Source organism: Staurois parvus, unplaced genomic scaffold (assembly GCF_062004578.1).
Source record: "Staurois parvus isolate SC_StPar_1 unplaced genomic scaffold, SC_StPar_1.0 ptg001489l, whole genome shotgun sequence".
Taxonomy (NCBI): domain Eukaryota; kingdom Metazoa; phylum Chordata; class Amphibia; order Anura; family Ranidae; genus Staurois; species Staurois parvus.
In genome coordinates this window covers 756,480-769,259 of record NW_028319285.1, presented here as the reverse complement: position 1 = coordinate 769,259, position 12,780 = coordinate 756,480, and the positions used below count along the sequence as shown (strand labels likewise).

Sequence of the window (12,780 nt, the reverse complement as noted above, 5' to 3'; positions counted from 1 at the left end):
ATTAATTACTATAGGGGGGATGAATTACTATGGGGGATGAATTACTATATGGGGGATGAATTACTATAGGGGGGATGAATTACTATATGGGGGGTGAATTACTATGGGGGATGAATTACTATGGGGGATGAATTACTATATGGGGGATGAATTACTATGGGGGATGAATTACTATATGGGGGATGAATTACTATGGGGGATGAATTACTATGGGGGATGAATTACTATATGGGGGATGAATTACTATGGGGGATGAATTACTATATGGGGGATGAATTACTATGGGGGATGAATTACTATATGGGGGATTAATTACTATGGGGGATGAATTACTATGGGGGATGAATTACTATATGAGGGATTAATTACTATGGGGGATGAATTACTATGGGGGATGAATTACTATATGGGGGATGAATTACTATGGGGGATGAATTACTATATGGGGGATGAATTACTATGGGGGATGAATTACTATGGGGGATGAATTACTATATGGGGGATTAATTACTATGGGGGATGAATTACTATGGGGGATGAATTACTATATGGGGGATGAATTACTATGGGGGATGAATTACTATATGGGGGATGAATTACTATATGGGGGATTAATTACTATGCTTACTATGGGGGAATATTACTATACTTACTATGGATGACACATACACATCATTCATCTACTCTTGGTCCGGCCCCCGGGTCCAATTATAAAATACTTTATTATTTCATAATAAAGTAATTATAAAATAATTTCTTTGTGTTTGATTCCTATTCAAGAGAATTACTTTATATATAGTCAATATAGGCACAGAGGTAAATTTTTTTAACATTTTCTAATGGTGGTGTGCCTCGTGATTTTTTTCATGAAAAAAGTGTGCCTTTGCACAAAAAAGGTTGAAAAACACTGATATAGTGCATCCATAATGTTTTTAAAATGCACGAGTCCACGCTGCCTGAATGCCTGCAGGCTGCCTCTGCAGACTGATCAATTAAACATTCCCATCTTTTAGATTAAAAAAAAGCAAGAACGTTACCCGCTCAGATTAATACGAAATTAACAAAAAAAAATAGAAAGACGCATAGGGCAGTGCAGTATGCAAAAGTAAACAAAGGGGGACCCCAGCCTACTTGCAAGCTAGCTGGACAGCAGAGAACATGAAAGTTGTATAGAACTGGCTGAATGTGATCTACATGAAATATAAACTCCCAGGAGAATGATACTCCTGCCGGGCCGTTTTTCTACAATAGTCTGGGCGGGAATATCGGACCCCAAGGCAGTCATATACTAGCAGGGAGTGCAGCGCACCTTAATGCTCGTGCCATGCATTGTAGTGCATGCGCTGAATAAGATGGGCTATGTCTGTAGAGTGCCTTGACACAACACACTTTAACGTGCAATACGCCAGAATTCCCATATGGAAGAAAAATATATTTGAAATATATTTAAAAAATATTCTTCCCAAATATATTGACATATATTTGAAATACTACAATTTTGGCCATATTCAATATATTTCAATATATATCTAAATCTATATAATATATATTGAAATACATTGAATAAGCCAAAATTGTAGTATTTCAAATATATGTATATATATAGGGGCCCGGGGTCAGTAGGGGGCCCCATGAGTTGCCCCTGGCACCTTTTTCATAGGCTTTTTTGAGTTTGGGCAAGGACACAGGGGCCCCATGATCCCCTATTGTCTGGGGGCCCCATGAGTTGTCTTTCCGCCCCTGTATGTCTTTAAAAACACAAATCTGTATTTTTGGAATGCATTTACAAATATATGTCAAAATATATGTCAAAATGACTTTTTTTATATGTTAAAAAAAACTGAAGAATATATTAAAAAAAAAATATATTTTTCAAAATATGTTTCAAAAATTTTGTAATATATATTAATATATTATAATATATTTTGTAATATATAAAAAACGCATTTCAACATGCAGTATATATATTGCATGTTGAAATGCATTTTTTATATATTACAAAATATATGAAAACTATTTTTAAAAATATATATTTTTTAAATATATTCTTCAAATTTTTTTAATATATATAAAAATGTTATTGTAACATATGTTTTACATATATTTATACATGCATTCCAAAAATGTGGATTTGTATTTTTAAAGACATACAGTATATTTGAAAAAAAAAAAAATTATATATATATTATTATTATACAGTATTTATAAAGCGCCAATAGTTCGCTCAGCGCTGTACATTACAAAGGGGGACAGAACATGTGACAGAACAATACCAATACAATGCAAAACATGAGGGGATTGAGGGCCCTGCTCTTTCGAGCTTACAATCTAGGAGATATACATACACACACATACTGTATATTGAAATGCGTTTTTATTACAAAATATATGAAAAATATTTTTAAAAATACATTTCAAATACACTGTATGTCTTTAAAAATACAAATCTACATTTTTGGAATGCATTTACAAATATATGTAAAAATATATGTTAAAATGACTTTTTTATATGTTAAAAAAAATCTGAAGAATATATTTAAACAAAATCTATTTAAAAAAATATTTTTCATATATTTTGTAATATATAAAAAACGCATTTCAACATGCAGTGTATGTATATATGTGTATAAATATATATATATATAGTAATATAGAAATATATATTTTGCAATGGCCAAAATTGTAGTATTTCAAATATATGTCAATATATTTGGGAAGAAGAATTTTAAAATATATTTCAAGTATATTTTTCTTCCATGTGGGCATGAATGCTGTATTGCAAAAAGGGGTAAATGGGCCCCTAACAAAAACCTGAGAAAGCATAGAGGCTGCCATTGTTGTCATTACTTTCAAAACATTGGTTGCCTGGTCGTCATGCTGATCCAATATTTTTAGAACTTTCTCAGTCACAACATTTCATAGGAGCTTTGTCTAGGTTTGTACCCAGGGGCAGGCTGACCATTTGGAAACTTGGGCACTGCCCGAGGGCCCGGGGTCAGTAGGGGGCCCCATGAGATGCCCCTGGTACCTTTATCATAGGTTTTTTTGAGTTTGGGCAAGGACACAGGGGCCCCATGATCCCCTATTGCCCGGGGCCCCATGAGTTGTCAGTCCGCCCCTGTTTGTACCTGACTAGTGACTTTGGAAGTTTTGAAGACCGACACGGCCAGGCAACTAGCAGCAACAAGAGCAATTCAGCAATAGTAGCCTCCATGCTTTCCCTAGTACAGGTCTTCTTTTAGCAAGTTAAGCTGATGGCAATATGAAATGACTTGTAGACCCAAATCCCATTTCTTATGGTCTGCCTTCCTTTTCTTTCCCTAAGCATTTTTAAAACGATCAAAGTGACTAAGACAGGTACATATGTGTAATGCTAACACGGTGAGGATCGGCTTTTCTTTCTCCTGATTCATAAATCACGGACGATCTTCACCTGCCTGCTGGAGTTGAACTAATATTAAATTCGATGTCTTCCAGAAAATGCCTATGAAGTTCACGTATTCACCGGCACTGTCTGGGGATCCGGCACCGATGCCAATGTGTTCATTACAGTTTATGGAGAGATTGGAGACACTGGCGAACGCCAACTGAAAAAATCCAACCACCTCAACAAGTTTGAGAAAGGACAGGTATTGTCTGTGTGTGAAATGGTATGATATAAAGCACAACTTCAATATACTTAAAATAATATAAAAAAAACAAAGAAATATCTTTTTCCCTGCAATGGTGGCAATAGCTGGTCTCCATGCAATGGTGGCAATAGCTGGTCTCCCTGCAATGGTGGCAATAGCTGGTCTCCCTGCAATGGTGGCAATAGCTGGTCTCCATGCAATAGTGGCAATAGCTGTTCTGCCTGCAATGGTGACAACAGCTGGTCTCCTTGCAATGGTGGCAGCAGCTTGTCTCCCTGCAACGGATGCAATAGCTGGTCTCCCTGCAATGGTGGCAATAGCTGGTCTCCCTGCAATGGTGGCAATAGCTGGTCTCCCTGCAATGGTGGCAATAGCTGTTCTGCCTGCAATGGTGGCAATAGCTGGTCTCCCTGCAGTGGTGGCAATAGCTGGTCTCCCTGCAATGGTGGCAATAGCTGGTCTCCCTGCAATGGTGGCAATAGCTGGTCTCCCTGCAATGGTGGCAATAGCTGGTCTCCCTGCAGTGGTGGCAATAGCTAGTCTTCAATACTGACCAGAGCAGCATCAGGTTAGGAGGTCATTATCACTCTTTGCAATATTGTAAAGTGAACCTAGGCTGTCGTAGTTGCGCATCCTCAGGGGTGTGTCCATTGTGTCCATGACAGCCTATCATGGGGCCCCTGTGTCCTCATCCACACTCAAACCACGCCCAAAAAAGCCTATGAAAGGTACTAGGGGAATCTCATGGGGCCCCCTACTGACAGTGGGACTTCGGGCGGTGCCCGAGCACCCAAATGGTCAGTCTGCCCCTGCTTACAGGACATGGATCAAATAACCTTGGCTATCATTCAGCCTGGAAGAAAAGCAGCGCTGGACCTCAGAATCTGCAGGGGACAGCATTGGAAAGGAGGTGAGTATTTCAGAAAAAGCTACCAGTCTACTTTTTAAAAAATGGCCGAAGTTTTGCTTCAATATATTCAGAATTTGTTGTGGACATGAGCAAACCAGGTCTGGCAAGTCAGGATCCAGTATATATGTAATCCTACACCCAAATCTCTGCAAGTAATGAGGACAGAAGTGGGGGGGGGATTAGACCCCATTCACAGCTGAGCGATTTGTAGCTCGAAGCTCCAAAAAAAAAATCAATTATTCTCAACGGAGATGGTTCATCTCTTTACTCCAAGTCACCTGAAGCCAAACGCCTGGAGCTCAAAAAAGTTCTGAAGATTTTTTTTGTCGTTAGGAATTAATGGAAATGTGCGATTCCTTCTGCTCAAATGAAAAAAGAAAGGTAAATAAAGAAAGAAGAAGAAACTAATAAAGAAATGTTCAATAAATAACATAAATACACAATAAATAAAAATAATCATACATAAATATGTAATAATAAATAACATGTAATAATAAATAAATAACCCCTAATCTTAACTCCCAACCCTAAAAAGAAAAAAAAAAAATAACAAGAATATAATAAATAGATAATTAAATGAACACCCTAACCCTAACAAAAAAAATATTATTATTATCATCATCATTATTATTATTATTAATAATAATAATAATAATAATAATAACACAATAAATACATAAACACCCCAACCCTAACAAAAAATAAATCAATAATAAGACAATAAATGAAATATTAAACCCTAACCCCAACACCTAACCCCTAACTCTCTCAACCTTAACGCCTAGCCCCTAACCCTAAACTTAACGCCTAGCCCAAACCCTAACCTCTAACGCCTAGCCCCTAACCCTAAACTTAACGCCTAGCCCCTACCCCTAACCTCTAACTCCTAGCCCCTAATCCTAACTCTAACACCAAACCTTAACTCTAACCCTTTACCCTAACAAAAATAATAATAATAAATGAATAATACTAAAAAAAAACTAAATAAAAGCTGATGGAAAAGATAAAAAACTGAAAAAAAAACCTTTTAATAAATGATGAAACGCATGATATTTTTCTCTAATGCCTATTAAAAAAGATGCCAACGCTCAAAAAACGCTGTACAAAACCATGACAAAACACGAAAAAAGGCTCAAAAACACGACATGTTATCGAGGCCATGTTATCAATTGTTAGATCTATCTAGTACTATATCCGGTCTCCCTGCACCCTGCATTCACTATATCTGGCCATATTCAATACATCTCAAAATATATTTCAATAAATATATATATATATACTGCATGTTGAAATGCATTTTTTATATATTACAAAATACATGAAAAATATATATATTTTTTAATCTTCAGATTTTTTTTAACATATAAAAAAGTCATTTTAACATAGATTTTTACATATATTTGCAAATGCATTCCAAAAATGTAAATCTGTATTTTTTAAGACATACAGTATATTTGAGATGTATTTTTAAAAATATTTTTTACATATTTTGTAATAAAAACGCATTTCAGCATGCAGTATATATATATATATATGTGTATATATGTTTATATATATATATATATATGTATATATGTTTATATATATATATTTATTGAAATACTTTGGAATATGGCTAAAATTGGAGCATTTCAAATATATGCCAATATATTTGGGAAGAATATTTTTAAAATAGATTTCAAATATATTTTTCTTCCATGTGGGGTCATTTAAAATTGGTTACCTGATGTAATGAAACCGCCAGGTAGCTGTGGATGTGTGTATACTGGATGCAATACCAATTCAAATTGTATAAAAATAAATTAAAATAATAAAAAAAGAAAATTAAAACCTTTTTTAGCATGCTTGTTTTTCTTCTTTTAACCATTCACCGATATGTCTATTTCATTATCCTTATCACTTTATAGGAGGATATTTTCTCTATAAATGCTGTTGATATGGGAGAGCTCACAAAGCTTAGGATCCGCCATGATAATAAAGGAGGAAATGCCGCATGGTTCCTGGACCGCGTTGAGATTGTGGATATGAAAGATGATACCAAGTAAGAGATGTCAACTGGAATATGTGTAAATGAGGTGGTGGGTTCAACACATCAATGGTTCATGATTAGATTCATATCCGATTAAATTTATATGGGGTACTATGACTGCAACGAGGCTGCCCTTAACCTCTTCATTTACCCCCCTTCATGACCAGGCCATTTTCTGCGATAATGCGCTGCGTCACTTTAACTGATAATTGCGCGGTCATGCACCGCTGTATATAAATAACATTTATGTAATTTTTTTCCCACAAACAGAGCATTCCTTTAGTGATATTTGATCACCACTGCATTTTGCGCAATAAATGAAAAAACACCCACTTTTAAAAAGACAATTTTTTTTATTTTCTGCTATACAACATATCCAAAAAAAAAGAATTAAAAATCAAATTTCTTCATAAAGGTAGGCCAAAATGTATTCTGCTACATATTTATAGTACAAAAAAAAATCACAAGTGTATTTTGATTGGTTTGTGCGAAATTTATAGCGTCTACAAATGGCGGTGTATAGATACTGGAATTTTTTTTTCTTTTTATACTAGTAATGGCGACAATCAGCAACTTATAGCGGGACTGCAATATTGCGGCACACAGTCTGTCGCTAACTGACACTTTGTGGGAACCAGTCACACTATTGATGACACTGGCTGGGAAGGGGTAAACGTCTTGGGCGATCAAAGGGTTAATTGTGTGCCTAGCCAGCGTTTTTGTGTGTACAGTGTGCTGTTTTAACTAGGCAATCAGCTAGAGTTTTTCCTTGTATAAAATCTAGCAGATCGCCGGTGACATAACACAGCTCTGCCTTGTTTGCATAGGCAGTGGAGATGTGTTATGTCAGTGTGCACAGCGATCAACAGGTGCCGGCGCTCATCCATTGGCCGGCACCTGTTGATTGGCTTTTGCTGTGTCCAATCACAGTGAAAGCGATGCTCCTGTGGCAGGCATGTGCCCCCCCCAGTGGCGGAAGTGCAAAATCATGTTTATATATGTGATTTTGCACAGGACGTCTGCCCTGTAGCAGTAAATCTGCTGTAGGGCGGACTGCAAGTACACAAACAGGTCGCCTTTCTAAACCACAAGTTCTGAAGCTATTGTACACATGCAAAGTCCAAAGAGAGCATCAGAGAATAGAACAGAGAGTTTACCCAGCAAGATAATATATTAACAGCAAACGCATTTTGGGGGTTCATAGGTATTCTTCTTCCTCTGTGTTCAGATATTTTTTTAACCTGGGAGGACTCAAAATGGCAAAATCACCACCTTTAGTTGTCTGACGACAAAAATTCCCACATGCATACTCTAAAATTTTGTATAAATTCTTCCCAGAAGTGTGGAGGTTACATAGTTAGTCTGGCTGAAAAAAGACAAAAGTCCATCCATTTCAACCATTAAAAAAAAAAAAAAAAAAAAGTTATAATCCTACACCCACAGTTGATCCAGAGGAAGACAAAAAAACCCAGCAAAGCATGAGCCAATTTGCTTCTGCTGGGAAAAAAATTCCTTCCTGATCCCCCGAGAGGCAATCGGATATTCCCTGGATCAACTTTACCTATAAATGTTATATTCAGTTATATTCTGTGTATCCACTATATGAACCACTGATGTACTTATACATGGAGATCATATCCCCCCTTATGTATTATACATGGAGATCATATCCCCCCTTATGTATTATACATGGAGATCATATCCCCCCTTATGTATTATACATGGTGATCATATCCCCCCTTATGTATTATACATGGAGATCATATCCCCCCTTATGTATTATACACGGTGATCATATCCCCCCTTATGTATTATACATGGTGATCATATCCCCCTTATGTATTATACATGGAGATCATATCCCCCCTTATGTAATATACATGGTGATCATATCCCCCCTTATGTATTATACATGGAGATCATATCCCCCCCTTATGTATTATACATGGTGATCATATCCCCCCTTATGTATTATACATGGAGATCATATCCCCCCTTATGTATTATACATGGTGATCATATCCCCCCTTATGTATTATACATGGAGATCATATCCCCCCTTATGTATTATACATGAAGATCATATCCCCCCTTATGTATTATACATGGTGATCATATCCCCCCTTATGTATTATACATGAAGATCATATCCCCCCTTATGTATTATACATGAAGATCATATCCCCCCTTATGTATTATACATGAAGATCATATCCCCCCTTATGTATTATACATGGTGATCATATCCCCCCTTGTGTATTATACATGAAGATCATATCCCCCCTTATGTATTATACATGAAGATCATATCCCCCCTTATGTATTATACATGGTGATCATATCCCCCCTTGTGTATTATACATGGAGATCATATCCCCCTTATGTATTAAACATGGAGATCATATCCCCCTTATGTATTATACATGGAGATCATATCCCCCCTTATGTATTATACGTGGAGATCATATCCCCCTTATGTATTATACGTGGAGATCATATCCCCCCTTATGTATTATACATGGAGATCATATCCCCCTTATGTATTATACATGGAGATCATATCCCCCCTTATGTATTATACATGGAGATCATATCCCCCTTATGTATTATACATGGAGATCATATCCCCCCCTTATGTATTATACATGGTGATCATATCCCCCCTTATGTATTATACATGGAGATCATATCCCCCCTTATGTATTATACATGGTGATCATATCCCCCCTTATGTATTATACATGGAGATCATATCCCCCCTTATGTATTATACATGAAGATCATATCCCCCCTTATGTATTATACATGGTGATCATATCCCCCCTTATGTATTATACATGAAGATCATATCCCCCCTTATGTATTATACATGAAGATCATATCCCCCCTTATGTATTATACATGGTGATCATATCCCCCCTTGTGTATTATACATGGAGGTCATATTCCCCCTTGTGTATTATACATGGAGATCGTATCCCCCCTTATGTATTATACATGGAGATCGTATCCCCCTTATGTATTATACATGGAGATCATATCCCCCTTATGTATTATACATGGAGATCATATCCCCCCTTATGTATTATACATGGAGATCATATCCCCCTTATGTATTATACGTGGAGATCATATCCCCCTTATGTATTATACATGGAGATCATATCCCCCTTATGTATTATACATGGAGATCATATCCCCCCTTATGTATTATACATGGAGATCATATCCCCCCTTATGTATTATACATGGAGATCATATCCCCCCCTTATGTATTATACGTGGAGATCATATCCCCCCTTATGTATTATACGTGGAGATCATATCCCCCCTTATGTATTATACATGGAGATCATATCCCCCCCTTATGTATTATACATGGAGATCATATCCTGTGGCAGGCGCAGCACCCTTTGGTGCCTAGTGCGCTGTGGCATTAGAAAAATTATGCAATTGCTGTTTCTTTGTTTGATTAGACTGACTTTACTCTGTAATTCCTCCAATGCCGCTCTATGGATGCAGTAGGTTTAAAGAGCACACCGAATACTTTAGTTAACTTCTTTAATAACTTCAATCTTCTTCATATAACACTGCTTACAATGGCTTATTTCTTTCATATTTCAATGGTTTAATTCGTATTACATTGGGTTGATTCAATAGATTGATAAATTCGTTAGATTCAGTAAATTCGATTTGCTATATTCGATTTGATAAGTTTGTTCGATATATTCGTTATATTCGGTGGAACTACAAGTAAAACACACACAACAGTTTCAACATACAGATCCACCTGCACTGCCAAACAATAGAGGAACACACAAGTGCATTAAATACCTATTTGGCCTTCTCTGTCTCCATAAAGCTTCTCTGACTGGAACTGTCTGTTTCCTCCTCTGTCTGGTGAGCATGTGTCTCTAGAAAATCCTAGCATTGAGTTTTACACAGGCATAGATGTGAAACTGGCTGGGATTGGTTAAGGCTCTGTACAGTGTGAGGCTGTCTGTGATTGGCTCAGCTCTATACTAACTCTTAAAGGCATATTTTCCTTTTCTGCTTCTGCTAACACAATGAATATATAAATGTCATATAACAATCAAAGACATAAGTTACAGCAATGATTCTGCTTTTGGCTTTAACATACACACATATATACTATACTGAGGTTATTGGCAGGTTTGGTATACACATATTAACAACCTAGGACTGGTCTTAGCTGGCCAGCTACATATCCCCCCCTTATGTATTATACATGGAGATCATATCCCCCTTATGTATTATACATGGAGATCATATCCCCCTTATGTATTATACGTGGAGATCATATCCCCCCTTATGTATTATACATGGAGATCATATCCCCCCTTATGTATTATACATGGAGATCATATCCCCCCTTATGTATTATACATGGAGATCATATCCCCCCTTATGTATTATACATAGTGATCATATCCCCCCTTATGTATTATACATGGAGATCATATCCCCCTTATGTATTATACATGGAGCTCATATCCCCCTTATGTATTATACATGGAGCTCATATCCCCCCTTATGTATTATACATGGAGAGCATATCCCCCTTATGTATTATACATGGAGATCATATCCCCCCCTTATGTATTATACATGGAGATCGTATCCCCCCTTATGTATTATACGTGGAGATCATATCCCCCCTTATGTATTATACATGGAGATCATATCCCCCTTATGTATTATACATGGTGATCATATCCCCCCTTATGTATTATACATGGAGATCATATCCCCCCTTATGTATTATACATGGTGATCATATCCCCCCTTATGTATTATACATGGAGATCATATCCCCCCTTATGTATTATACATGGTGATCATATCCCCCCTTAATCTCCTCTTCTCAAGAGAGAATAAATTCAGTTCCTCTAATCTTTCCTCATAGCTGATCTCCTCCATGCCTCGTATCAGTTTGGTTGCCCTTCTCTGTACTTTTTCCAGTTCCCCGATGTTCTTTTTGTGAATTGGAGCCCAAAACTGAACTGCATATTCCAGATGAGGTTTTACTAATGGTTGTTATAGCCACAATAGGGGCCAACTCCATATTGGTGCCCATGGGTTTGAAATGGTATGTCTATCAAGCTCACATAATGGTATAATAGTCAGGTGTTAACAAACTTGTGTCCATATTTAGTTTCAGCCATAGGGACCCTAATGTTTTCAGTAAGTTGGCCAAATTATAGACCTGCATTTGAAAAGGAACAGTAAAGTGCAGCCATTGTGGAGCACTGTAAAAGCCAGAAGCATATGTAAGGCCCCATGTACACGGGACACTTCTGAACGATGGAAACTGATTGCTGGAAAACATAGGTTAAAAAACGTCTGTTTAGCCGCGTTTGCATACCGCGTTTATGTGCATTTGCGTTTAGAAGCGTTTTTTAAAGATAAGCACAGGAGAACCTACCAAATGCCCAGAATGCACTGAAAAGTGGTAAATTATTAACTATTTCAGACTGTTTCAGAAAAATACAGAGAGTAGAAGCAGAGACAGCAGTATATGTTAAGATTAGCTTAGGTGTGAGTTGTTCATTAACATTTCTTTTGTTTCCAAGGGCGGGAAAGGTGTCTGGTGGAGGGAGTCATTAAGGCCACCTGTCAGGGGGTCTTCATGAGGAATTTGAGGTGTAAATGGTCATTAACATATCTTTTGTTTCCAAGGGTGGGAGAGGTCTGAGGTGTGAATTGGTCATTACAATGTGTGACAAGCTTGGTAGGAACATCCTGTGTTCAGTGTTTTATCCACTTGAGTACCGTGAAAACGCTTTGCATGCATTTTTCATGATGAAAAAAGACTCTGGACAGCATCGGGAACTGGAAGGGTTAAAAAAAATTTTGCAAACGCTTATGAATGCGATTTGCCGCGTTTAGCCGCGTTTTGCATTTGAAATGCTGATAAAATCGACTACTGAACGCAAGTTTACTGCACTAAAAAAAATGACTGTAAACTCAAATGCCTGTAAACGACGATGGGCACATGGACACATAGGAAAACATTAGGGAGAGTTCAGGGGCTGCTGAAAAAAAACGCTGAACAGCTCCTAAATGTGAGTTTATCAGCTGCAGTGTACATGATCCCTAAGAAGCAAAGATATCTTCTGCCGAAGGTTGAGGAACCAAAGATTAGAAATAATTTGTCATCTCAGTTAAATTCCTGACTCGTGGATTGT

At 37.1% G+C, this 12,780-nt stretch overlaps 1 protein-coding gene across 1 annotated transcript in view; it reads left to right on the top strand.

Moving 5' to 3' along the window:
• Positions 1–12,780, top strand: part of LOXHD1 (lipoxygenase homology PLAT domains 1) — a 296,932-nt gene that overhangs the window by 124,298 nt on the left and 159,854 nt on the right. The window contains exons 20-21 of the mRNA XM_089662524.1: positions 3,478–3,629; positions 6,450–6,583. Coding sequence (XP_089518650.1) covers positions 3,478–3,629; positions 6,450–6,583 — 286 coding nt within the window. The remainder of the gene's footprint in view (positions 1–3,477; positions 3,630–6,449; positions 6,584–12,780) is intronic.